Source organism: Nanorana parkeri, unplaced genomic scaffold (genome assembly GCF_000935625.1).
Source record: "Nanorana parkeri isolate BGI_ZX_2015 unplaced genomic scaffold, ASM93562v1 scaffold409, whole genome shotgun sequence".
NCBI lineage: Eukaryota > Metazoa > Chordata > Amphibia > Anura > Dicroglossidae > Nanorana > Nanorana parkeri.
The window spans coordinates 45263-72027 of NW_017306677.1; the positions used below are offsets into that span (position 1 = coordinate 45263).

The following is a 26765-nucleotide window of genomic DNA, read 5'->3' on the forward strand; positions in this document are numbered from 1 at the left end:
TTTTTAACATGATCGAGAGATGACTGCCGAACGGGCCGGTGTGCGCACGCGCACACTGCCCGTTCAGCATTGCAGTCATCGGAAGCCCGCCCCTCAGGGGCAAGCTTGAGATGATCACAAGTACGATCTGCCTGTCCAAGATGGGCAGATCGTACGTTTTTTTAAGTACTTTACAACCCTCGCAAGACAAAAGTCTTGCGAGGGTTGTAAAGTGTATGGACACCTTTAGTTTGTTGGTCTTTACAGCCACCTTTACAGCGCGTTCCTACACGCTGTAAAACGCACAACATGTGAAAAGCAATGATTGCCTATGGGCATGGTTCCAACCTGGGCGTTTTACAGGTTCACACCAAGCGCGGAGCAGGTGCAAAGCAGTTGCAGACCGGATCAAAACTGCGTCCAATGTATTTCAATTGTATTTTCTGCTCCAGTTCACATTGCAGCGTTCCGTTCCAAAGCAGGTCCAGAGCAGGTGAAAAAACTGCACCAAGCCCTATTTGAACGCATGCAAACGCATCAAAAACACATGCAAATGCCTGGAACGCACTTAAAGCCCATGTTAAACTAAAAAATTATTATTATTTTTTACCAAAAACGGGCCGGAACGCATCAAAAACACGGCAAAAATGTGGCACAACCCACTGCACTGCGTGTGCAGAAACCTGAGCGGATTTGCTCTGCATTTGGTGTGAACAAGGCCTTAAGATGCCCATACACCTAAAGGTCCCCACACACCTTGCGATAATCGTACGATAATTGCGGGAAATCCCGTGAAGCTGAAACCTGAATATGAATCCAAATAAAAACGCTCCAAAATCTATATCTCCAAGGTCTATAAATGCTCACACACGTAAATGCAGGCTAAAGCATATATGAGTTTTAGTGTAGGTCACAAGTACTTAATAATAAAAAGAGAATGGCTTCCCGTTAAATATACGGAACAGCGAGCTATACAGTGACCCCAGATTCCTAAAATGAAAGTATATTGGGCCACAAAAAGGATTTCTACTGTCCCCGCTAAAAAATGGCACTAAAAACATGCAACGCTTGGTAAACAAAGGATAACAAGAACAATGTCCTTCTGGCCCTCAGAATATTTGTATCTGGTATCCAGGATTCTCGCTGGCAGCAGGCAGGATAGCAGCTGGAAACGGACTGGGGGAGGGGGGATTCATGTATAAAGTAGAAATCTGGGAGAGACTTCAATCAGGAAAAGGAAACAGCGTCTACAAAGGTCACCTTAGATAAACCACCTTAGAAACCATTTCTCTGCCAATGTGTTCGACTTCCTTATTTGAAACCTTATCCAGAATAACACGTTCGCAAATCCACCAACACATCTTATTATGAATATAATTTAGTACCACGCATTTTGCCACCTAGATAATTATTACAGCAACTTGAATGGCGAAAACGTCACCTTTTTATTTTACATAATAAGAAATGGAAATACATTCCGGAATAATGAATATAATATTCAATAACTATAAAAAGAACTTACAGACACCATCTTAAATCACTCTCATTTCACTTCAGTGACCCAGTGTTGTTCCCATTCGGTGCAAAGCAACATGTTTGATTTAAAAGAGAACTATGGGGTAAACTTTTTATCCCATAGTTCTCTTTAGGGTCACAGGAGGACATATACTAACCTCCTCCCGTGACCCAAAGCTCAGTATATAGCAGGCTATTGCCAGCTATATACTGAGGGCGGCGCAGCCAGGGGTGGATCCCGACAATGCTGTCAAGATCCACCCAGCTGGCTGATTGACAGTGGGCTCTGCCTATCTAGAGGCAGAGCCAGCTGTGCCCGCCCCCTTTCCCGTCCGTTCCTCCAGTCAGCGCTGGAGAGGATTGGAGGGGGGGGGGGATCCCTGCGGGGAGCGGTGACTGCAGTCACCGTTCTCTGAAGGGAGTTGATCGGGAAGTGAACGAGCGACAGTATGTGTTCGCTCAATTCCCCATCTATAGAGCCGACGTGTGACAGTTTCACTGTCACACGTCGGCTCTAACTATGAGGATGAGTGGAAATCACTCACCTCATAGGTCTCCTTTACTCCCCCAACCCTCACTAGCAAACACTTATTTTTCCTTTTCTTCCTCGCCATTCAGATCAGCCATAGGAAATATCAGGTACTTCCAGGCAGACCAAGTGGCTCATAGCTTAAAGTAGAGCTGAAGCCAAAACTTTTTTCCTTAGTGTTGGATAGCATAAGGGAGGGTTATAACCCGTCACTGTTTTTTGCCATGTGTATCCCTTCAAAGTAAGGGCAATCCCTGGTGGTCAGCAGGGTCACCAGAACTAGTGTCTCCATTGAAAGATATCCTATGGTGTCTGGTGACAACCTAAAATTTATGATTTTGTTTCACTTGACTAACGGTCACCAGGACAAATAGAAGGGGTGAAGCTATTTGGGGACAGAGCAATAACAAAAAAAGTGACAGGTTTTCTAATCCTTCTTCACTCTATCAAAAATGAAAAAAAATATTTTTGGCTTCAGCTGCACTTTAAGCTGGCTACACACTATACGCATTTCAAACAAATCTTGATAAACCGGACTAAACTTGCTCAGTGGGTGGCTCTGTCAGCAGCCTTCTGCCTGAAATCCTTCAATCAGAAATGTGAAAAAGCTAAGCACCAGTTGAATGATCTTGAATGATCTCATTATCATTTTAGAAAGAATGCAATTTTTTGGTGACAAATACTCACAGATTTCTTTTTTAAATGGAACCAATTGGGATAAAACTCTGGGTGCTGCCATTGCTAAAGGGAAAAGCTCCAGGAATTATATCCTTAGGGGTCTATTCACTAAGCTGCCGAGGGCAACCGAGTGAAAGACCGATCTGAAGTGAAGTGAGCCGAACACTGTTCGGCTATTCACTTCAGGCTGGTATGGCTGATTTCAGCCGTACATCGCCTGAAATCAGCCGTACATCGGCTTGCTTCGCGTGGCTTCGGGTCGGCCGAACTTGCTCAGCATGTTCGGCTGACCCGAAGTGCAGAAGGAGTTCGACTCAGCCGATCCAACATCTGGATCGGCTGAGCCGAACCTCCGGCAGGCTTCTCACTGCTGTTCGGTCTATTCTTAAAGATGCCGAACAGCAGTGAGTGAATAGCCAAATGCCGCTGGGCGGCATTCGGCTCAGCTGTTCTGCTCGGTCCCTCAGAGGGACCGAGCAGAACAGAAAAAGAGTGAAAAAAGTAAATAGCAAACGATTGTGCGGAGCTAGCAGTGCTCAGCCGAGCCGATGCATATGTGTTCGGCTCGGCCATGATCGGGAGCTGTACGGGCTATTGTGAATAGCCCGTACAGCACCCCTTCGGTTCTACTGAACCGAAGGGGTCCTGGGGCCGAAGCTAGCCGAAGGATCGGCCGAAGCTACGGCCAGATCCTTCGGCAGCTTCGTGAATAGACCCCTTAGAGTTGCTTTACTAACTTACAAGGAACTTTCATAACAAGTTTGTAGGTCTGATGTTCCCACTTCCTTGTCTTTGTAGTAATATAATATAATTGTTCTCAGCCAGAGATTTACAAGACGTAGCCCAAATGATGCGGATGGCATCCCTTTAGCTTGAAAAGAAGCAATGGCTGCTCCCAAATTTCTGAGCTGACAGGCTCTCTTTAATGTTGGACCACACAGAAAGCCCCATACACACATTTACAAATAATGTTTCCAGAGTTATGCGAATTCTTCATCCAGCTATCCCTCCATCTTCTCAACAAACATTCCTCCCGGTAACCAGACACCAATGAAGGATGAGCCAGCTACTAGAAGCTACGAGGAGATGTCTGTAATGCAGTTATGTTCTATTGTTGTTGGTGGTCCAACTGTCAGGACTATTACAATGCGTGCAAAATTCTATGGATTTTTTTTCATTGTGCATGCAATACCACAATTAATTCAATTGCCAAAAGTGTATGTTAACCTAAAAAACATGACTTTGATCAATTGTAAATTCCATTTTAGACTTCCACATGTGTCCTTTTTTACAGAGTGTGGTAGCCAAAGAACTCCAAATACCTGTTCTACACGATCTACACGTGGTCGCTGTAACCGTTACCCATAGTACCTGTAGTAAATAAAGGGGTAACAGCGGACGCATCTGTAAGTGGCAGTCCGCATGTAATCCTATATGGTATGAAAGATGCGGCCACTGTCTCCCTTTCATTTACTTGAATAGGCACAGTGGCCACATATGAACAGGACACCTGGAATTCCTGCCAAAGGAATCCATAGGTTCTTGCTACAGCAATCCCAGAACGTCTCGTGTTAATGGGGCCTTAAAGGGACAGAAGGAGCTGGCAGTCCTGCAGTCAGCCTGGGACCTCACAGACTGGCACAGGCCCATAGTCCAGGCCTACCAGGTGTAACTGACAGTGGCTACCTTCAGAAGAAATACCATCTAATGTTAGGCTGGTCATAGACAGCTCAAATGCCAGCTGATTCCTGCTGAATTCATACCATGGATGACCCGGCAAGCACCACCAACCCCCAGGCCGAAGAAGAGAAAATTGAGCCGTGTATGGCTACCTTTAAACTTGACATAGAGTGCAGAGCAGAAAGCTACCAATCCTTACTACTAGTCTCTGCCTCGACCTATCGGAGCCTGAGTATACCATCCCATTGGAGACTGTCCTGAATTGCAGTTACGTTATCTCTTTTAAAAGATAAAAAGGTATTTCGAAACTTTTTTATTTTATAAATGTGCTGTGCTAAAATATTCTTCTCATGACTTTAATTAATTTACAGGGTAAGGGTTTAGTGTAATGTAGGGAAGGACTAGCAACTTTGTTAGGATTTTATTGCGGCCCTGTTGAGAAGATCCTACTTTACTTTTCATGGTGATATTTTCACCCATACATCAAGCCTGGGAAACCTCTTTTAGCGAGGCTACAGATATCAGTAAAAACCTGACAGAGATCCTTCCCAACTGTAGTGAAAAAAAAAATGGCTGTCATGAAAGTAACATGGAGGCTGCCATTGCTGGCCTTCTCTTCTGAAAGCTACGTAGGTCATGCTGATCCTCTTCTTTCAGCACTTTGAGTGACTGCCCTGCAACATATATGCAGATCAGAAGTTCTGACTTTCCTGATCTGAATATTTTCTTCTGGGTAAAAACTCAAACGACTGAAACCATGAGGTGTGCAAAACAATCAGGCAACCAGCATTCGCTGAAGGTGGTCAACCCTTATATTTCAGACATGACGGGTCAACTTTACTGGCTGACCAATTAAGGAAAGAGTAGCTATGGTAAAATCCACAGTAGCTGTACCCATCTAGGGATAAGGATATCCAACAATGAAAGGTGGAAGACAGCTTGAAAACCTTTTCTTAAACTCACATAATACGAGATTTATCCTTGCAAATGACCCTGAAAGAGAAATTCGAAAAGCCTCTGCGTAACACTCCATTGTTCAAGGACATCCATTGTGAAGAATCTGCTAATGACTAAGCTGAATTCACAGAACTGAAAATGAATTGTTTCAGAGGGCTCAGACATTACAAGACAATGAGAAAGTGATCCCAGCAAGTAAGGAGCTCTGCTTGTGTGATCCTGTCCATTATACAAGCGGCAAATTCCACAAAGACAGGAATGAAACGCTGGACAATTTCAAGCAAAAGTAGTCAAGTTATTTGTTACTCCGACTGGAAGGAGCGGAACACTCTGTAATATTTCCCCCATCATGACAAACATTCTAGAATCATTTGATAACTTGTCTCCAGTAGCCTAATGCCCATCCTGTGGCCCCGGGGCCACATGCCCTATTGTGTGGCCCTTGGGGCCCCTGCAGACAGTAGTCTTTTTTTTTTTTACTTATCTAGGTGCAAAGATCCCTGCTGATCAGAGCAGTATGTAACGCATGTCACAAAATGGCATTGCAAAAGTGCAATGGAAAAATAAACTGAACTGACCAGATCCACGATAGGTCTATGGGCAGTCAGATGTAAGCAGACGTGTCCGTTTAAATCCAATTACTACTTATCCGTCCCGTTCAGGTCTGCCAAAATGGACTCGGAGGTAATCGAATGTATACAGATGCATGTCCACTAAGCCCTGGTTCACATAGGCGGCACCATTTTTGCGCGTGTGTACGTGCGTTAGCAGCATGCGGTTATTTGCGCATTTGTATGCGTGCTTTAACGCGTGTACATGAAGACGCACGTTTTGATTGCCAGCTCATAAACCATTGTGGGCAATGGAAGAACGCATGTATAAGCACGTTTTTGGGCATTTCCAATTAAGTCTATGGGGAGGAAAAGCGCTTCTAACTGCCCAAAAAAGCTCCTGTATCTTTTCAGGCGTCTGGCGTTTTCCTGCTAGGCGTTTTTCTGCTCAGGTGTAAACCAGGGCCATTGAAAATCATGGGATTTCTTGTTAAAAGCCCTTTTCGAACTGCTCAAAAATGCCTAGGTGTGAACCAGGGCTTACATCCGACTGCCCATAGAATAACATTTAGGTTTCAATCAGGTCCTCTGAAAAACTGACTGGTGGACCTGATTGGAACGTGTGTGAAAAGGACCTAATATTGTCTCTTGAAGCATGGCCCCAGTCTACAACCAATCCAATAGCATGTACACAGTCTCTGGCCATCTCTTGTAGCATGCTTACAGTCTTTGCCCATCTCTTGTAGCATGCCCATAGTCCCTGCCCATCTCCTGCAGTCTCTGACAGCTTTCAGTTATATTGTGTACAATAAATTTTGTTTTTCAGCCCTTTGGTGATATCAGGAGCCCGCTGAATGCCCCCTATATAAAGAAGTTGACCACCACTGCTCTAGTATATGGGTAACAAATAAGGAAACTCCATGGCTGCAGCTGATTGGGTGGCAGCATAAGGAGTTTCCTTCCGTGTTCGGAGAAGCTCAGGTTGGAGGCTCAGGCTGGAATAAGAATATATCTTCCTGCTCTATTACTTGGGGAATGGGGAAATTTGCGGTTTACAGAAAAGAGAAAAGGTTCTTTTTGCTTTCAGTCCAGCTCACAGGAAGTGACAAGGACACTGCATTTCTGGCAAGATCAACAGGTATTTTTTGTACTTGCTGGAAATATTCTTAGCCGAAAACATTCAAAGTAATGCAGCCAGTTCTTGGGTTTAGCTATCTTGAAAACCACTACCTTGAGCTTCATGAGTAGCCTATCTTTCTTTTTCAAGAAGAAAGCCTTTACACCAGTGGTTCTCAACCTGTGTAACCTCAGGACCCACATTTGTCCTTGGTCATTAAGTCGTGACCCAAGGCACACTGCAATGGAATGCACAGCATTACGGTACCGCACATTCCGGTGCAGGCAATAGAACTGTGGGTGGCAGGTGCGTTTGGGGTGCTATTCAAATGAATGGCAACACAACACACCTCCCACACCAAAACACATGGTAGGTCCACCCAGTCTCCCTACCTTACAAGAACTGGAGTGGATCCTCAGTCTGGGGTCCAGTGTGGGCTGCTGCGCTGTGACAGAGCTCCATCCACATGTGCATTGCTTGTACAGCTCCCTAGTGTGCCGTGTAGAGGTGCCAGGAGCCAGAATGTGATGTCACTCCGGTTCAGGCACCTCTACAGGGCACACTAGGGAGCTGTAAGCGATGTATGTATGGATGGAGCTCCCTCGCGGCCATACCCCCAGCCCACCTCAAGCTGACACTCTGTGCCGGGTAGCATAATTTTAATGGCTGCTTGGTGCGAGAACTGACAGTGCTGCACTAGGGAGAGGCTGAGGAGCATCTCACCTATAAAAGTGGAAGGCATTTGGCGACCCACTGAACATGGGGTCGCGACCCACTTTTGGGTCACGACCCACCAGTTGAGAACCACTGCTTTACACAATAAAATGAAAGGGTGATAGGGTATTTGTAAAGACCCCCCCATAGATGCCTTGAATTTCAGCTGATTCATGCTGAATTGGTCAAAACTCAAGTTGTGGGTGGCCCTGGAAGCACCACCCAGTTCAACAAAAGTCGGTTTAAAAGCTGACTGAGCCAGGTGAAATATTATTGGCTGAACAGCGACCATATTATATGAGACGCAGTAACTGTTTTGCAGTGCCACTGCATTCCGCAGCCGCTTGCTGGCAATGGAGATTCCTCCATTCATGTTTTTACCATGGATAGGGGATTCGGTTAGTTTTCTCTTATTCTGGCCATGGACAGAATCAAGCTACATATGGCGCCAATAAAGGGCATGGTATTGTAGGTGAGTGAAATTCTGCTATATGTAGCTCCGTCTTTTGTTATGCCATGTCTATTTGCACAGATGTATACAGAATGAGGAGATTAAAAAGGGTATTGTTAACAACACTTGTGTATGCCTCAAATCCAAATATGTGAACGTAGTGAGTTGTTGCTGCCGAATACAAGTAAGTTTTAGCTACATGCAGGGTAGTAAAACGCTCATGGTAACTCTTGGAATGTCAATTGTACTGTATTTCCCAAAACTCTTTTTTTGTCTTACTCTAAGAAAGGGGGGAAAAGCATGGGAAAGTCAAATTGCCATTAACCAGAATGCAACTGCAACTTCCAAAATGGGGAATTACAATTTATGAGGCAACCCTTGAACACAGGCTGAGGCTGTCTCTATTTTTCAATATGAAATACAGCCTACTTAAACAAATAGCATGACATAGATAAGGGGACTGCTATTGGTTCAGGAGATTGGTTTGCATTTTCTGAATTATGTCTTTTTCCCAGTAGCTGTACTGAGTAAAATTGCATATTTTTCTACAAGCCAAAATAGAAAAGATCTACGGCAATGTGGGCTATCCTATAAATCAAAACTGTACAAATCCTCGGCTATCATTAGCAGGCTCATCCATCACATCTGTTGGTCCTTGGCATAGAAGAAGTTAATTGTCTAGTCCTGTTTCCAGTGCGGCTTCCAGCTGGCCGTCCTACAGCCATTTCCTTGGGTCACCCAGCTCCTGTTGCACTTTCCTTCCTAGCTGTAGTTTAGCCCTGTACAAGCATTAAACACCCCACCAATAAAAGGCAGCACTTTGCCCAGCTGGAATGTGTAAACAGGCCTTCACATAGTAACTTGGTCGTGACTTGTTAGCAAGCTGACACCTGCATGTTCATGTCTTCAAAGTACCCCGAGGACACAAAAACCAAACAACACCGTGTGTGCAGCGTATACACAGTACATTTAAAAGTCTCACACGCACCGAAAATGGTTTTTATACATGCCATGTTCATTGCTGATCTGCTATTGTGTGCACAACATATAAAATATTAAACATACATGCTGCTTGCATGCAAGGGGATCTAGTTTAGTGCTATCATCTTAGGATGCATAAATAGACAACTGTACATTTCTTTTTCCCTTTACTTCTTCATGCCGAAAGCACATATCATGCAGGATCATTGCTGAATAATTTCCCACTCCATTATGGAAGCTGAGTCTTCGTTTATTGCTTTAGATGTGTTCAGTTATGTAATAATCAAAAGCAACCATGCATATGAGCTAACATTCAAAATTGTCCATGTGCACTCTTCGCAGTAAGAGGTGTGAGCACTTTCAAACGGGTGCCATCCGTTCCGTCATATGCATATGTGACATCTGTCTCCCATCTAGGATTCCCCGCTGAGTCAGATCCAAAGGGAGACAGATGTCCCATATGCAATGTCCGTGTCCATTCCCATTTTTCATCTATATTGGGATGGAGGAAAAATGGAACCAAATAATCAGTATGGGTGGCCAGATGTAAACAGATGTGCGTCCACCTATATCTCTGAATGAATGTAGAAAAGGTCACTCGCACTCCAGATTAGTTTTCAGTCAATGTTTATTGACCTCTCATCGTGTCACATTGTCAAGCCTTGCCGCCCATAGGGATGTATTGCAGTCTGTTTATAAATTGCGTTTATGGCGTGCCGACCAGCTCCTAGCAACCAGTTATGTCACTGATTGCCGGGACCTGGGTGGGACGCCATAGGTACAGGACAGGCCCCCCACTAAGTGATTTAAGGCCATTTTCTCCCTATATACTCGGGGTCCACTGGAGGATCCTAAGGTGCTCTGGCCGGCCAATCTGAGCCTGATCATACCCATCATAACCTACTCAAAGGAATCCACTGGAATATTTCCAATCTGACACTTCCGGGGACGTCAAATGTTTGCATTTCTTCACTACAAACCCCCGAACTTTTCGTGGTTGCTATGTCACTTGCATGCCTCTGCTCGTAACTCTGAGAATATAAAAATTGGAGTCACCAGGGGGGTGAACCTGATACTTGCCTTTTTCAAACCAGCATTAAAATATACATGTACAGTAAGAAGTTGTGACAGGGACTGTTTAAAGAGACCCTGTCGCCTGATCATTAATTTCAACCAAAAGTCTTCCAATAAGGTTATGTGTGCATTGGGCACATTTTATACATATCAAACCCTAAGAATGATGATGGGTGCCACCATCTGGAAGGTGATGTCTGCAGTCTTAGCACACTCAGAGCTATCATTCACATCAAGTGACACTCTATAGTAGTCTTTCTCAACCATTTTTCTCCCAGAGAAAACCCTAAAATGGTTTTCAGGTCTCAAGGAATCCTTACTAAAAGCAATTCATCAGGAGACAGTGGTAAAATGCCCCGTTTATTGGTGGTCAGTAGGACTGATGTCCCTTAGGTCTCGTTCACACCTAGGCGTATTGCATATGCACGTCTGTCGCGTGACCGTCGCACGTTTTTTTACCGTGATTCGCGGTAAAAAAGTTGCGTGACAAACGCGCGTTTCCAAGGGCTACTTGGCTGTATCCCAATGGAAACGCGCAACAAAACGGCCCAAAGTAGTACAAGTACCTTTTCAGGCGTGGGCCGTTTCGTAGCGCGTTAGGGGCGGGAAGAAATACGCCAAGGTGGGAACGAGACCATTGAATACAATGGGATTTATATTTTTGAGCATTTTGTAGAGCGTTCGTCGAGCGTAGAGCGCGCTACAAAACGTTCAGGTGTGAACGAGGGCTTATAGTGTGGTGTTAGAATGCCACCCTTACAGACAACTAACATGATAATAAGTGTCATGCTGCTGGTTTTGCCACCACTAACTATGCAGGCACCATCAGATGGGAAGTCAATAAACCGCAGTGAAAGGAACCCCTAGTAACCTCTGGAGCAGGGGTAGGCCACTCCAGTCCTCCAGCTGTTGTGGAACAACAAGTTCCCATGCAAGACTGACAGTTACATGACTCCCAGAGGCAGAGGCATGTTGGTATTTGTAGCTAAAGCACAGCTGGAGGACCGGAGTTGACCACCCCTGCTCTGGAGGAACCATAGGATTCCATGGAACCCACGATCCAAATGGCTGCTCTATAGTATTTACCGTTCTCCTCCCCTGACAATTATATAAATGTTTATGTAGTGAGGTAAAAGAGCTGGGCCAGCACAGAGGATAATTAGATACTCCCAGAAGAGGAGAGAGCTATGCCATGCAAGGAGGGAAAGGGCTGTATTATGAAGCCGACTCTCCTGGAGTAGTCAGTTTAAAGACACATTGGAAATAAATAAAGAATAACTAATGGAAAGGAAAAACACTACAAGCAGACATTCTAAATACTTTATACGGTATTTCTATGATTTTACCAGCATTTTTTCTAGTTGGTGGCAGGGTCTCTATAACCCTACAACAGCTACTAAAAACTGAAACATCAGAATAGGGTGGACTGCCCCTTTAATTCATCATAGCATATATATATTCATTAAGATATAGTGCATAACATAGATTATTCTGAAAATCAGACTGCAGATCGCAGTCCAACGCTGCTGCAACACTGATTGCTTCCTGCAACATTCATTTTCCTTACACAACAGAATTCCTGCACCTACAATGAACAATGGCGCCGGGGATCATGGGAAGTTTGGTAGAGCAGCAGTTTGCCATTGTGCAGACAGTTACTTGCGTTCTGAGAAATAATGAATGCATGTGACAGTACCATTCTGGGAATTTGACCAAATTCAATATTGATATATTTGTATCACATTATTTTTACATGACGCTGCGCAAAATGCCACACAGAAGAGCCCTGCGCTGACAAATGTGTCTCCAAGAAAAACACTTGGCTTGTGTGCATTCTAAAATTGTTACATTGTTCCACCACATAAAATGACAAAAATAGCGTCCTACAAAAAAAATGGTGGGCGCGTTATAAAATATCGCATACAGATGTTTCTCATATTCTGCGTTGATCTGTGCCAAAGACAGAATTCCATAATTGTTCCTTAAATAAGAAATTATCCCACACAAATTAGCTTCATTGTTCAAATCAGCAAGGATTATGAACATTACCGATGCGGCAAGGAGGGTTTATCCTTTCCATAGCCAATTAAGAAAGACATGTTGGGGGTTGGGCTTACAAGAATAAAATGCAGCTAGCCACAAAAAATATGCGATTTTATTAATTCTAAATCAATACAATTGATTCACTACACATACACCTGATTCACTGAAGGATTCACTCAAACTTGTGATTCAACATATATATACATTTCTTAAAATGCTTGTCAGTTTTATGGTGTTTTCTTTTCGCTTTCTATACCCAATTGAAGACATTTCTCTTCACTTCCTGTCTGGCGACTGAACAGAAAGTGGTAAGAAATCTATGTAAAGTAACACTGGCCATCGACATATTGAATTTCGTCCGATTTCTCCTGAATTGGTCAAAAATCGGAACCACCTGGCTCAACAAGAGTCGACTTTTGTCAAAAGAGGTGGTTGGAAAATTGTTGGCCGAACAGTAAATGCACTTGATCAGCTGCAGTCACGGTTCAGGTATTTTGATAGCCAACACCCTACCATAGCCAGCAGTAGGGGGGATTCCTCCATCCATGCTCTTTGGTGTTGATGGGGGAATGGAGGAATTTCTCTTCTTTAACCCATGGGGCTGAACTAGAAAAATCTTAACGGATATGGCCAGCTTAAAGCAGAACTTGACCCACCAATTTAATGTCTGCTAAATCAGTTACTTGTAAGGCATGCCAACTGTCAAGGTTGCCAGTGTGCTTATTTTAGCTCTCAACCAAACCTTCAAGCCCTCAAATGGCTGGTGTCATAGCTGGTCACATGTGCAGCACCATGGTAACTATAATCCAAATAGAGGCTAAGATGGCACCTTCCAGGGGTGTCACAAGAGGGGTGCGGCACGCACCACGGTGACACGATTGAAGGGGTGACACCAAAATGGCTGACAGTCATTTTGGTGTCACCCCCTCTAAAAAGTCATGCACTTGGTCATGGACCGAGACCCCGACAGTGTCAGGAGAGAGGAGGGGACCTGGCGGCATACCTAATCCCGCCGGGTGAACATCCCCTCCTCTCTCTGCCGGCGTCCATCATCAAGATGGCCGCCGGCAGGTGTCAATTAGATGACCATGCATGCGCAATAATGTCATCGCGCATGCGTGGTGACATCACGGTAGGGTGTCACCTGGAGCCTCGAGGCGCCCCTGGCGCCTTCCTTGGCTGTGATGGATAGGGGGGGAAATCTCTTACACAGTTGTAACCAGAACAGCTGCCCCTATTGGAAAATTTTCTCTCCCCTCCTGTTATGCAGCCAACTTCAAAATGTTGGATTACCCATCACTTCCTGTCTCAATGATAACTGATATAGGACAAAAACATTTTAAAACAGTCACTGATATATATTTCCAGCATGCTGAGAATAATCTCCAAGCAACAATGGTCACTTCCTGTGCTGGTGTGCTTTGGTTATTGCTTGCAAATCACCCTTTGCGTGTCAACTTTGTTAGGCCGTACTTAAAGAGGAACTTCACCCACCAATTTAATGATCTCATAGCAATTACTTTTATAGTCAAGGTTGCCAGTGAGCTTATTTCAGCTCTCAACCAAACTTTCAAGCCCTCAAATGGCTGGGGTCATAGCTGATCACATGTTACATAGTCACATAGTTAGTCAGGTTGAAAAAAGACACAAGTCCATCGAGTTCAACCTATAGAGATGTGCAGCACCATGGCAACTGCAATCCAAATAGAGGCTAACATGGCACCTTCCTTGGCTGTAAGGGATAGGGGGTTGTAGTTCCACTTTAAACATCAGAACAATATGGCCATCAGAGCAGAATGACCCAGTAATGATAAAAGCTCATTAGCGGCAGTCCATATAAATATGACTTCCAACGCAAGTGACTGAGGAGGGGAACTTTTGGTGACAAATATTTCCGCTAGGAAAGGAAATTCCAGGCTTTCATTATTTTATACACATTACCAATAAACAGCCAATGACCTCAGCCTATAAATGTGCATGCTATGTGAGCAATTGCCCACCAATATAATCTGTTGGCTATATAAGTGTTGTGAAACATTTCATATGGCTGTCTATAACTGGACCCTTCCATCCACCCTGGATCCTGTTGGCTGTACAGCTCGTTATCTGCTGGTAAATGATTAATGCTCTCCGTCTTCTATACAGTAATCAGCAGAGGGGCCCACTCACTGCAAGAGGTTAAGCTATGCCGGCTATTTTATAATACCATGATCTGAGCCAATTATTTACAGAGATTTGAGCTGGTGCCAAAAGGAAATTGACTCATTTTTAGTTTCAATCCGGCTCTGCTATGTAGATTTGGGATATTGAGAAAACACTGCCGCCGACTATTTTAGTCTTAAAATGAACACATGACATTTCACCCTTCTACAACTTGGAGCGATTCGTGAAAACTGTAGCAGAGAAAAGTGGAGTTGGTGCCCATAAGGACCATTAAGGCACATCTAAGAATAACTTCTTTGTGTCTCTTTTGGGAGATTTCATGTCACTTCCTGTAATGTACAAGTAGTAAAGTATGTCACCACCGGTGACAGTCACTACAGCACCCACCGCAGGGGACATACCAGTAAGGATTGCGGTAGGACTCGCCTGCATTGTGACTACCTGTAATGTAGACACAAAAGGAAAAGTGAGGGGAAATTCTTTCCTAGATGTCACTGCAACAAGTGTCCCCAATGGAAGACTTACACTCTATTCCTGTTCCACTGACAACTCAAAATGTAGGGTTTTCCCAGTATTCCCAGTCTTGGGTATAAATAGTCACCAGGATAAACCTCTTCAACAGGACACAGACAGCAATAAACATTAGTCAGGGTTACTAATCCTTCCCCACTCGATCCAAAACTAATTAGCAATAATACAGAATCATAGGAAGACACTATACATAGCCCAATGGTTTACTGGTGAGCCCTTCAGGATCCACCTAGCATTGAAGCCAAGCACCGAGCTGCAGGAAAGGAGACAGAGGAGGACCCCTGACATCATTGGTTGCTAGGACTGCCCAGCAGTCCTCTTAAACAATGACTGCAGAGGAGGACCCCAACATCATTGGTTGCTAAGATCAATGGGCAGTCCTAGCAACCAATGATGCCAGGGGCCCTCCTCGATCCCCTTTCCTGCAGCTCAGTGCTGGGCTTCTGACATCATTGGTTGCTAGGATGCCAGCAGTCCTAGCAACCAAGAACCAAAGAGAAACGCAGTCAAAACACAGACTGATCGCCAATTTGCGCTGGGCTATGGCTTGCCTTGGAGGCTGGTGCACCCACTGTCAGCCTGCCATAACGAAAAGGCAGATCAGCGGGCCAGACCGCTGCAGACCAGGGACAGGATACGGCCTGCAGGCCATAAAATGCCCAGGTGTGGTTTAATGCTACATTAGCATGGTACCATCATAAGCTGATATTTTGAAATGACAAGGACCACCAAGCATTGATTAAACATCACGTCTAGTATAGATTGTAGAAAAGAAGCACAATTGTAGAGTCACAAATACGTAGCTGATGTCACTTCTCATACTTTCCTAAACACTTCTACTTCAGTCCAATCCAGTTCACCTCTGAAGACTAATGTCAGTAAGTCAGCTCCCTATATCCGTAAAAGTGTCTCCTTTGTTTTGAATGCATCATTTGTACGATAAATAAACTGCCTTCCAGAAAGTTTTGGGCCTGAAGTAGTAAATAAATCCTGTGTCAGACAATATTCTACTTATGTGGGTTTCCGACAACCAATGTATGTACTGAATATTGCCACTTATTAACCTCAGCCTTTGCTAAATATAGTTTCAACCCTATGGCTTTGTAAATTGATAGAATTTATACAAATACTAAAAAAATGAGCATTTGTAGGAAATCTAAATAATATAAAAATATAAAAATGCAGCCTTATGGCGTTGTGTCTGCGGTTATGCACTTGTATTCTCTCCCTGTCAAAGCAGAAATATAAGCTCAGGGCAGGGGCAGCCAAACTTCAGCCCTCCAGCTGTGGTGAAACTACAAATCCAATCATGCATCTGCCTCTGGAAGTCATATCTGTGCCTGTCAGGGTCTCGCAATACCTTATGGGACTTACAATAACAGGAGGGGGGAGCGAAGTTTGGCTACACATGCTGTAGGGGCCTCAATGGAAGCTGACCTGTCGCAGGCGGTTGCTGAAAGAAGGTAAACCTGCTAGTTAATTAGAGTTCTTTCTAATCCTGACAGCACCTTCATTATATGGCAGTTTTGTGAGTCTTTCAGCACTGAGCTCAGACATGACAAAAATTGGTCTTGGAGGTAAGCATGTCTGCTGTGACGGGTAAATAATACCAGTGAATAATGTATACCGTATAATCAAGTAATCCACACGGGGCACAACTGCACTGCTATAACAATGTTAGAGTGAAGACTCAGACTATTACAGATTTCTACTGGTGACTGGTTCTCCAGGGCCCGTTTAAGGGCCCATTCCCACCATGTTGTTGGGATATCGCACATTACACATTACATTAGGGATTACACATTAGGAAAGAACTTTTCCCGCCAAACATTGTTGGACATAGAGCACTGACTTTTCTACCTATCACATTGGACCCATGAGCAGGATAATCTGTCTGGTGAAGACACATACGATGAGCACTTGAGTTTGTATGGACCTAGTAACTATGCCGACCACATACAAGAAATTATTTTGTGAACACAAAACAAAGTTTCTTTTGTGATAATATTATAGCAACCCGTGTCACAAAAATGTTATTACTTCAAATATAGGACGAAAGTTCACCTAGTGTGTGGTCAACCCCAGTCATTGTTAACCCTGGAAAGACTGTCTGTTTTTTGGAAACAGCTGATCAACATTCCTAAGATTCCTTCTATTCTACAAATAAGTTCCCCTACTATTCCAAGGTGAACTTCTCATGTTTGGACCATCAGATCTTAAATAGGGTCTCAGGAATGCTAGTCTATTGTAAGCTACAGCGAATCCTGGAAAGTTATGTAGCTTTTCAGTACAGCAAGTCAGAAGGCCCAAAAAAGACACGGGGCAGAAGTGCATTCCCAGCTGTGCTCGGTAGGAACATCATAGACGGCACACAGAGTATTATATGTCTTCTCGGTTTAACAAGCTGATGCATGCTACTTTAGATTTACACACTGTCAGCCCTGATTAAAAATGCAGATCAAATATATGGTAAAAAAGTGCAGTAACCAATGGCAACCAAACATTTTGGTTCACTGATCAAAGAATTGATGAACTCCGATTGGCTGATAGTGGTGACTGTACTTTGTTCATTTCCTTACTGAACCAGATTGATGGATGGGTCAGTTCTCTGATATCAGATATTCGATATAATCTATATATTCTGTATTATATAGTATTATTTGATCCCACTACTTGCTCCTATTCCTTTCCGCACATTGCTGTCTCTGGCTTCCTTCCTGTCTGTGTGCTGTATTAGTCACTACCGTCCAAGTATTTCTTGGCTCTTTCTTATGCACGGTCGCCTGGCAATCTTGCAGAATCTCCAAATTCCTTTCTCACACTCACTTTTTTTTATTACAGGCCTTTGTGTAGCTTCCCAAAATGATGCCTCTCTGTTAGTGTAGTCTGGGACTCTACTCTTCATTTACTAAGGGCTGTCTCTTCCCCAGCTCTATTCTTCATTTACTAAGGGCTGTCTCTTCTCCAGCTCTACTCTTCATTTACTAAGGGCTGTCTCTTCTCCAGCTCTACTCTTCATATACTACGGGCTGTCTCTTCCCCAGCTCTACTCTTCATATACCAAGGTATGTCTATTGCCTCCAGCCCTACTTTTTATATACTAAGAGCTGTCTCTTCTCCAGGTCTACTCTTTATATACTAAGGGCTGTCTCTTCCCCAGCAGTCAGCTCTGATGCTCTCTCTGGAGTTTCAGGAACACTCTCAGCTGTATTAGACAGTCCATCTCTCCTTACCTATCATCAATACCTTCACTTTGTGTCTAACCTGATCTATTCCATAGGTGACCATCTCTGCCCAGGGTCCCATTTCTATAGTCCCCCTTGCCTTGTTCTACACTTACCCCAGCCCCCCCCCCCCCCCCCCCACTCCGACGGGGGGGGGGGGGGGGGGGGCGCGACCTCCCCTTAGACAAGAGGGGTACACACATCACCACTCACCAAATAGTTCATTGTTCCCGTTGTCTGGGATCCCCTTCGAATCCAGCTGTTCTTTAGCGATCTGCTTGTAATCCAGTAGTCCTGTGCCGGTGATCAGCCAGTGACCCGGACCCAACAGCCTCGTCCTGCTCCCTCTTACTTTATTGTAAGCATCTCCCGGCTGTGACAGATCTCCGGTATATTCCGAGGTTCTATATAGGACAGTCTGTGTCTCTCCGGTTGTCTCTTTGTCTAGAGATCGTTCAGTGGATCCTCATAGTGCTTAGAGTCATGTTAGCTGCTGAGATTCCCCCGGTACCCCGGTGCCAATGAGAACTGCGGTGTCTGCCAGCTATACCCAGACAGCCCCCTGCGATCCCCGGCTACAGCAGGCTGCCTTTGCCAGGCAGTGTGTTTGCGCAGTAGCCCTGGAGTTCTCGATGTGTCTCCTGCAGTCTCCGGGAGTTCTCGCTGTGTCTCCTGCAGTCTCCCGGAGTTCTCGCTGTGTCTCATGCAGTCTCTCCCGGTATTCCCGGCTGTCTCGCTGGCAGCCTGTGTGCCTGAGCCAGAGCGGAGAGAGGAGGAGATTCCGGGGGAGAGGTAACATTATCCCATCAATGCCTCTGCCCAGACCCTCTCCCCACTAGACGCTCTCATTGGCTGAGCCCGGCTTCTTATGCAAATGAGTCCAGGGGGCAGGGTGAAGCGCTCTCCCCCAGTAGAAGGAGGTGTGAGACTGCCACGGTCTGGAGCTGCGAGGCATGGGATGTGTGACAGCACTGTGACAGCATGGCTGGATGAATGGAGGCCGAATCGCCGGAGGTTTTCATGCCTTGCAGCTAGTGATACACATGGCACCGAGTCCTGCGATCCGAGGGACTGGGGATCAATACACCTCCAGCAAAATACGAGCTCTGCCGGTAACATACCGGTATACATTCACATAGGGGCTGTGTACATCATGTATGAACGTGTTAGTATTGTATTGTAGAGGCTCATACACATGATCGGTCACCTCCGTACATCATATATGAACGCGTCAGTAGTGTAGGGGCTCATACACATGATCGGTGACATCCGTACATCATATAGTTTTTACGGATCTGAACGCGTCAGTATTGTATTGTAGGGGCTCATACACATGATTGGTGACATCCGTACATCATATCGTTTTAACGGATCTGAACGCGTCAGTATTGAATTGTAGCGGCTCATACACATGATCTGTGACATCCGTACATCATATGGTTTTTTAAGGATCTGAACGCGTCTGTATTGTAGGGGCTCATACACATGATCGGTGACATCCATACATCATATCGTTTTTACGGATCTGAACGTGTCAGTATTGTAGGGGCTCATACACATGATCGGTGACATCCGTACATCATATGGTTTTTACGGATCTGAACGCATCAGTATTGTATTGTAGGGGCTCATACACATGATCAGTGACATCTGTTTATCATATGGTTTTTACGGATCTGAACGCGTCAGTATTGAATTGTAGGGGCTCATACATATGATCGTGACATCCGTACATCATATGGTTTCTACGGATCTGAACGCGTCAGTATTGAATTGTAGGGGCTCATACATATGATCGTGACATCCGTACATCATATGGTTTCTACGGATCTGAACGCGTCAGTATTGAATTGTAGGGGCTCATACATATGATCGTGACATCCGTACATCATATGGTTTCTGCGGATCTGAACGCGTCAGTATTGAATTGTAGGAGCTCGTGCACATGGGTGTAAAAAATGCTGCATTTAGATCCGAGCATCATAAAGTTTTTTACGTATCTGAGCGCAGTGATATTATAAGGACTCGTACACATGGCAGCACTTTTATTAGTACATTTGTTTGGGGTTTTTATTACAGATGTGAACACAGGTGAATTGTTTTTATTGGCCAATGCGGGAAGAACAGTAAAGTCGCTCTCAGCTTAGATCTGTAAAATCAAAATCTGTGTCTGAGGCTCCTTATCACTTGGGTCCTTTGTTGCTAGGATACTGGCAGTTCAAGCCACCTAGCTCCTAGCAACCAATAGGACACCTTTGCACTCTGCACTGGGTGTATGCAAATGCCGGACAAGCGTTATGTTAGGCCCCGTTCACATTGAGCGATTTATCGCGCGGTAATTCCCGCAATATCGCTGCAATTTACCGCGCGATATCGCTCTCCAATGCTTCTCAATGGGGCAAATGGTCCTGCTGTCGCGGGTCGTGCGTCGCTACAGCAGGACCCTTTTTGTAGCGGATTTAGCCACGATTCAAGCTTGCTCAATGCAAGCATTTGCGCGATATCGCGCAAAATGCAAATCGCGCGACAAACGCGCGATTTGCGAACCGCGCAATGTGAACGGGGCCTTACATGTGCACAGAGAACTTTTTACTCAGGATCTCACTCCCAGCTTCTTCCACCAAGATCCTTAATACTAGTTGTCATATGTTTATATGGCGGTGTGCATGCGGCCTAGTACCAAGGGGCTGATTTATAAAGCATTGGCCTACTGTATAGCTGGGTGAGCAATGTTCACAGCACATTACTGCCACTAGATGGAGCCAAGGAGCATAGGAATTTCCAGGGGTGGGCACACAAATCCCATGAGGCATTGCAAGATTCCCACCGCCACAGGCACGACTCCCAGAAACAGATGCATGATGCAGATTGGCCACCCCTGCATTGAGCAAATGCATTATATATCAGTCCCCGAGCTATTGTATTTTGTGCCCATACACACAGCTGCATTGTACTCGGTAATCTTGTGCTGCGTTTTGCTATAAAAGTAGAAGACTCTGCGTCGGTGACAAGTATACATATCTGCATAATTTATGTACATGCTAAGAATGAAAACTGAGCTAGAGGAATGGAAGAAGAATTTTACGGATGTAAACATTTCATGGACGTGCACGCAAAACATTTCGCGGTCATTACACGCATTTTTTACGCAGGATCTTTTTGATAACAAGATCCTGCACAGATATCAGTATTTTATTACACACGTAAGCATGAGCCCTAACTCTAATGTACAGACCATTTCTGTTAATTGCCATTACCTGTAGACATGAGGCAAAGATTGGAAGGTTTGATCACAGTACAATCACTCTGTACAATGAATGTGACATAAATGCACAATTGGTTCACATGAATGAATGTGCCTTGAGCACAGGGGTGTCCCTAGACTTTTTAGCACCCGAGCTGTTGGGGGGGCGCCCTCTGCAGGCTCTGCATCTCCCCTCCAGGGTCCTGGCAACCTAGAAAGCTCTAGACGGCATCCTGCCCTGGCAACCAGTGACATCACTGATTGCCAGAAGCTGGGCAGGATGCTGGCCAGAGGGTCCCAGTTTGCTAAGAGCTGGGCAGGGAGATGTGCATGGCCCTTACACATTTCCCGGCCCGGGTCTTAGCAACCTGGGACGCTCTGACACGAAAAGGGGCAGCAGATACACTTCAAACATTGTGCAGCAGAGCAGCCATGCCACTCTGCCTGCCGTCCCCCTGAGGTCACCTAAAGAGATGCCACGGAAGGCAACAGCCTCAGGCTGCCTCATAGGGACGACCCTGTTTGAGCAGAATCCCTGACACTAGTCATATCTTGGGGAACAATACCTATCGGCCTGGAAAATCCTTCTGAAAATCCCCCCCAACAATATATACTGACTTATCCTTCCCCAGCCATTCCATTCATCTGCTTGGAGTGAACGATAGTCCTGTGTAAATAATGAGTTGCTGGAGTGGTAGCTTGCACAGGACTATGGGATTCTCATGTGACAGTATTGAGTCAGATGCTCCTCTTTACCTGTAAGTACAGGATATATCTTCCATGATCCATATTCATAAGTAAATAGCCATTTTTGTCTGGATTGGATGGAAATTTCATATCTATCAGTCACCTGGTGCCAGTGGTGGGACAGTCCATCAGGGAGGTTAGAAAATGTGTCCTAGCTGCTATTGTTTCCCCATCTTATACACCAGAGTCATCTCTGGCTCCCTGTTCCTTCCCACTTGCCTTGGCATAGAAGATTCTTGTAGGTTCTTCTGTGTGATTCTCAGAGCTTGCCTGGTGGGCATTTGACTGTACCTACATAATCAGCCATACACACAAGCATTAGATCATTATAAACTGATCACATGATCTCACCAACATCAAACTATGGCAGGCAGGTCTGTGTGCAACCTGTATCTTATTTAAAATCTATTTAGCTATATATATATATATATATATATATACATTTATGGGAAATAATTCCTTCTTCAGAGTCCCCAAAGGTATCAGCACAGCAATATACAACACCTGTCCAAGAAAAAAGTCAAACACTCTAATATTTCATTGGACCGCTTTTAGCCTTGATTACGGCCCGCATTCGCCGTGGCATGATTTCAATAAGCTTATACAATGTCACAACATTTATTTCCATCAAGATTTAAATTCATTTTTCACCAAGATCCTGTAGTTATGATGGGAGAGTCAGACCACTGCATAAGTTATGACGGGAGAGTCGGATCACTGCATAAAATCTAGACATGTGCATTCGGGTTCGGACGAATCTGCAAATCAACGAAATTCAGTTGATTCAGCGGTTCATCCGAATCTGAAATAAAGTATTTATCATATGTCCGAATATACAAAAACTATATTCGGGCATACATAAATTTGTTTTCAGAACGCACGGCGGATGCCCGCTTCCATCTTTGGTGACATCATACGCAGAACGAGCGTTGGCCATATCGGACATATCGAACATGTTTAATATGTTTGTGATAAAGTAGATTTTATCTTTGTTTTGTGGTCTTGGTCTGAATACATTGTAGATAGACAATATCAAACTAAATGGTTGTTAGACCAGCATTAGTGTAATTGAGAGGTGTAATATTTTCCTAGTGTAAGATGTATGGGTACAGCCTAGAAGCAGTCTGTCAATCGTGGTCTGTGTCTGGTGCACGTATTTCACCAACGTCCATATATCTCCTCATCTTTCACAGCTCCTCTGATGTTCAGCCTCTATGGGGCGAGTTGTAGTGACCACTTGGAAGGCAGATTTAGATTTTCATAAGCTCTACTACAGTCTCTTTTTACTGTAGGTGCAAATAAGCTTTTCTTTTATTGTAATAAAGTCAACTTTATGGCTGATATAATTTTTATTAAGCAGTTCTTCATTACCGATAGTAAAACATTTCCCAAACTGCTGTCCCACCCATTCTCACCCATCGTCCCATTGCCTTGTGAGCAAAAATCATTTAAACCATAAACAATAAACCATTTAAACCCCGTATACATATAACGCATACAACCTCAGAGGTTATACTGAAGTGCATATCAGGAGGGTGAGTCTGGAACATACGTCAATTATCCGTAACATTATAATCATGATGACCATATCTCCACCATCAGGGTCCATCTGTGGCATGGCAGCAGTGGTGTTGGGTATCTTAATTATACAGTATCTCAGAGTCAAAAAGGAAGGGGTGGAATTGGAAGAGGAAAGATAAATCAAGAGTCAGTGTATGGCCAGCTTTACAAATGCAGTGTATCTGAACAGTCATTGTAATAATGCTACAGCAGTAATATAGGACATGATAGAACATAATAGGAAATATTGTAAATGTTCAAAATAAACAAGAGTATTACAGAACAAAGTAAAATCAAATAGGCTGGCACTGACCAGTGAAGCCAATTTATTGTACTATTCCTGCATGCATTTGTGTATAACCTCTGTCAGGTTATTATAACTGTATATTATCTTGTTGAAGATCACAGATAAATTACATTGTGAAATATCAGCATAATCTGCCTTCTGCATTACCATGTCTGTGTATGGCCCCTTCTCTGCACTGTGGTCCTTGGGGTATTGTGAGTGAGGTGTGTGATACATGAGCGGATGCACAACCTCTATCCCTCTCCAAAAGAAGCAGCAATAAGGCTGCGAAATGCGTAGAGACTGTCTCCTCAACACCTCGCTGCCAGATATACTTCATTTTGATAGATGCCTTGGTAACCTGTTATATCAGTATGACAGAGTGTAATGTTGCTCTTTGAACAATTGGGTGATGGTGTGGCAATGTGATGTGGGGAGCGCTGGGCTAAAGTAACTTATTTTTATGATGGAAATTATGACGTTTTATGTAAATAATGAAATATAATGATTTTATTTATTTGTGTATGAATATATCCGTGGGTACTTTTCTTCATTGTACTTTACTGCTGGAGAGGACGCTCTCTGGGTGTAATTTATCAAAACTGGAGCAGACAGATTCTGGAGCAGTTGCCCATGGCAACCAACCAGCATCCCTCTTCAGTTTGCTCAGGTAAGATTTGAAAATGAGACAGAGAAGCTGATTAGTTGCGGTGTAAATCTGCTCCAGTTTTTTCCCCTTTGTGTTTATCTATTGCCAGGTTTTACATTTGAGCTTGTTTGCTCTTTAAGGAAAATGGCTCATCTAATCTTCTGGCCACGACTTCAATTTGGCTACACGATGTGAGATTTTCTCCGGAGTGAGGAAAAGCTGCGGGAGACCAACATTACTGTGCAGCTTCGAATATCCAAAACTTGTTCCAAAGCTGGAGACAGTCTCCTGGCTTTCATCCCACTGGCTTGTAGAAGATTGTTGTGGTGTTTGCTGGTAGAAGATGACTCATTGGCAAAATATTGATGTGCCATCTGGAGAAATCTTGATCGGACTTCCAGCCACAGGCCATTTTTCTAGGTCTGCCTTCAGATGCCAGTTTAGGGCTGGAGAACCACAGCTGGATCTGCTCTCATCAGGGCAAAACAAAGGATTAGCATTGATCAGGGTGCAGAACACATGCTCGGAGAAGGTACAAGCAGGTAAAAATAATATTTGAAACTAAAGGTATCCAAATAAATAAAATTATTTTGCTTGATTTTTAATATGCACTTTCGGAGTCCACCAAACAACCCTGAGGGCCCATTCACACTTGTGCATTGCAAAGCACGGGAATGCACCTGCTGTATATGCAGTCTGTTGCGGTGCCATTCATTTTGAATGGCACCTGAAAGCATTGCACAGTAGAACCCAGTGCACAGTACAATGTAGTTCCCCACAATGCATGTATTTGGACTGAAGCCAGTCCGAACCTAAGCTTTCTCAAACAAGGAAATGCCATGGGCACTTCCACCCAATCAGCTGCGGTACGAGCATACCCCTTTTACAGCTGCATGTAAACAAAAGGGTGGGATGCTTGTGCTGACATAATTTACCTTATATGGCCACATAAACATATTAGGTAAATGTAATTTACCAAATAGACATAGCCATATAAAGCTAATGACGTCACTGCCTCCCTCCATCATGGATCTATAGGGTTTGATTTACTACAGGCAAACGGGCTGTTCACGTTTCAGGGGAATTTCCACTTAGCTTAGTGAATGTGGTGAAAATGTATTTTGCAAAGGATACCCAATCACGTGCAAGGAAAAGAAAAAACCCTGTATTTTTCCTTTACATGATTGGATGATAGAAGTCAACAGCTTCACCTCATTCACTAAGTAAGCTAAGGCAAAATGACCTTGCAAAGTGAACAGACTATTTGCCTTAAATACAAGGGTGAGTCAAAAATGATCCGCACTCTGGCTGTAGAATTTTTTTTAATCAATTTTTTGAAAAGACAAATACATCATTTTTCGACATAATCTCCTTGCTCCTTACTTTCTCTATCTATTCATACACAGTTCTTCACGACAAAACACTTTCTCCATACTGCGCACAAAGTCTTCGATAAATAACGGCACCAGGCACACCCTCAGACCACAATAAAATGATTCACTGCATGCTGCTCTTCTTTCATGCAAATCACAAGTGGGGCATCCATTTTTTCTCGCACCGCGTCCAATCTGGGTGCATCACACTGTTTACCTTTTTTTGTTAGAACTTTATTGAAATGTCACAAGGGACATTTCATTGAGTTCCATAGGCACAGCGTCGTGTGCTGCGGTTGTTCCTCGCTACACCCCACTGCGCTTAAAAAAAGTACTGCATGCAGTACATTTCTTCAGCTCACACCACCGCGACATGTTGATCTGCACTGAGCTCATTTGGAATAAGGCAAATCACCTTGTCGAGCGTTGGGGCTGCACTGGAAAAGGTGGCCAACTCAGCCCCAATGCATATGGTGTGAATCAGCACTAAGGTTTCATTTATAATAGTTCTGCATGCTGTTTGCATGGCACTAGAGCCCCTAGATGGCGCTGATGACTATAGGATTCCTATACATATTTGGGAGTTTTGGATGCCCATGTCCCCCTTCACGCTGTGGTTCCCTTCTCTAATCACTATGTTACTGCTAAGTTCTGATGAACCACAGCAAGCAGTGGGAGACAAAGCTACAGTATGTGAAGAGATTACTATGTAGAGAGAT

At 44.2% G+C, this 26765-nt stretch overlaps 1 protein-coding gene across 1 annotated transcript in view; it reads right to left on the reverse strand.

The window, feature by feature from the left end:
- Positions 1 to 18504, reverse strand: part of LOC108789582 (breast cancer anti-estrogen resistance protein 1-like) — a gene marked incomplete at its 3' end in the record, with an annotated part of 56703 nt that extends 38199 nt beyond the window's left edge. The window contains exon 1 of the mRNA XM_018559640.1: positions 18401 to 18504. Within this exon, the coding sequence (XP_018415142.1) occupies positions 18401 to 18412 (12 nt within the window). The remainder of the gene's footprint in view (positions 1 to 18400) is intronic.
- Between the last annotated feature and the right edge of the window lie 8261 nt (positions 18505 to 26765).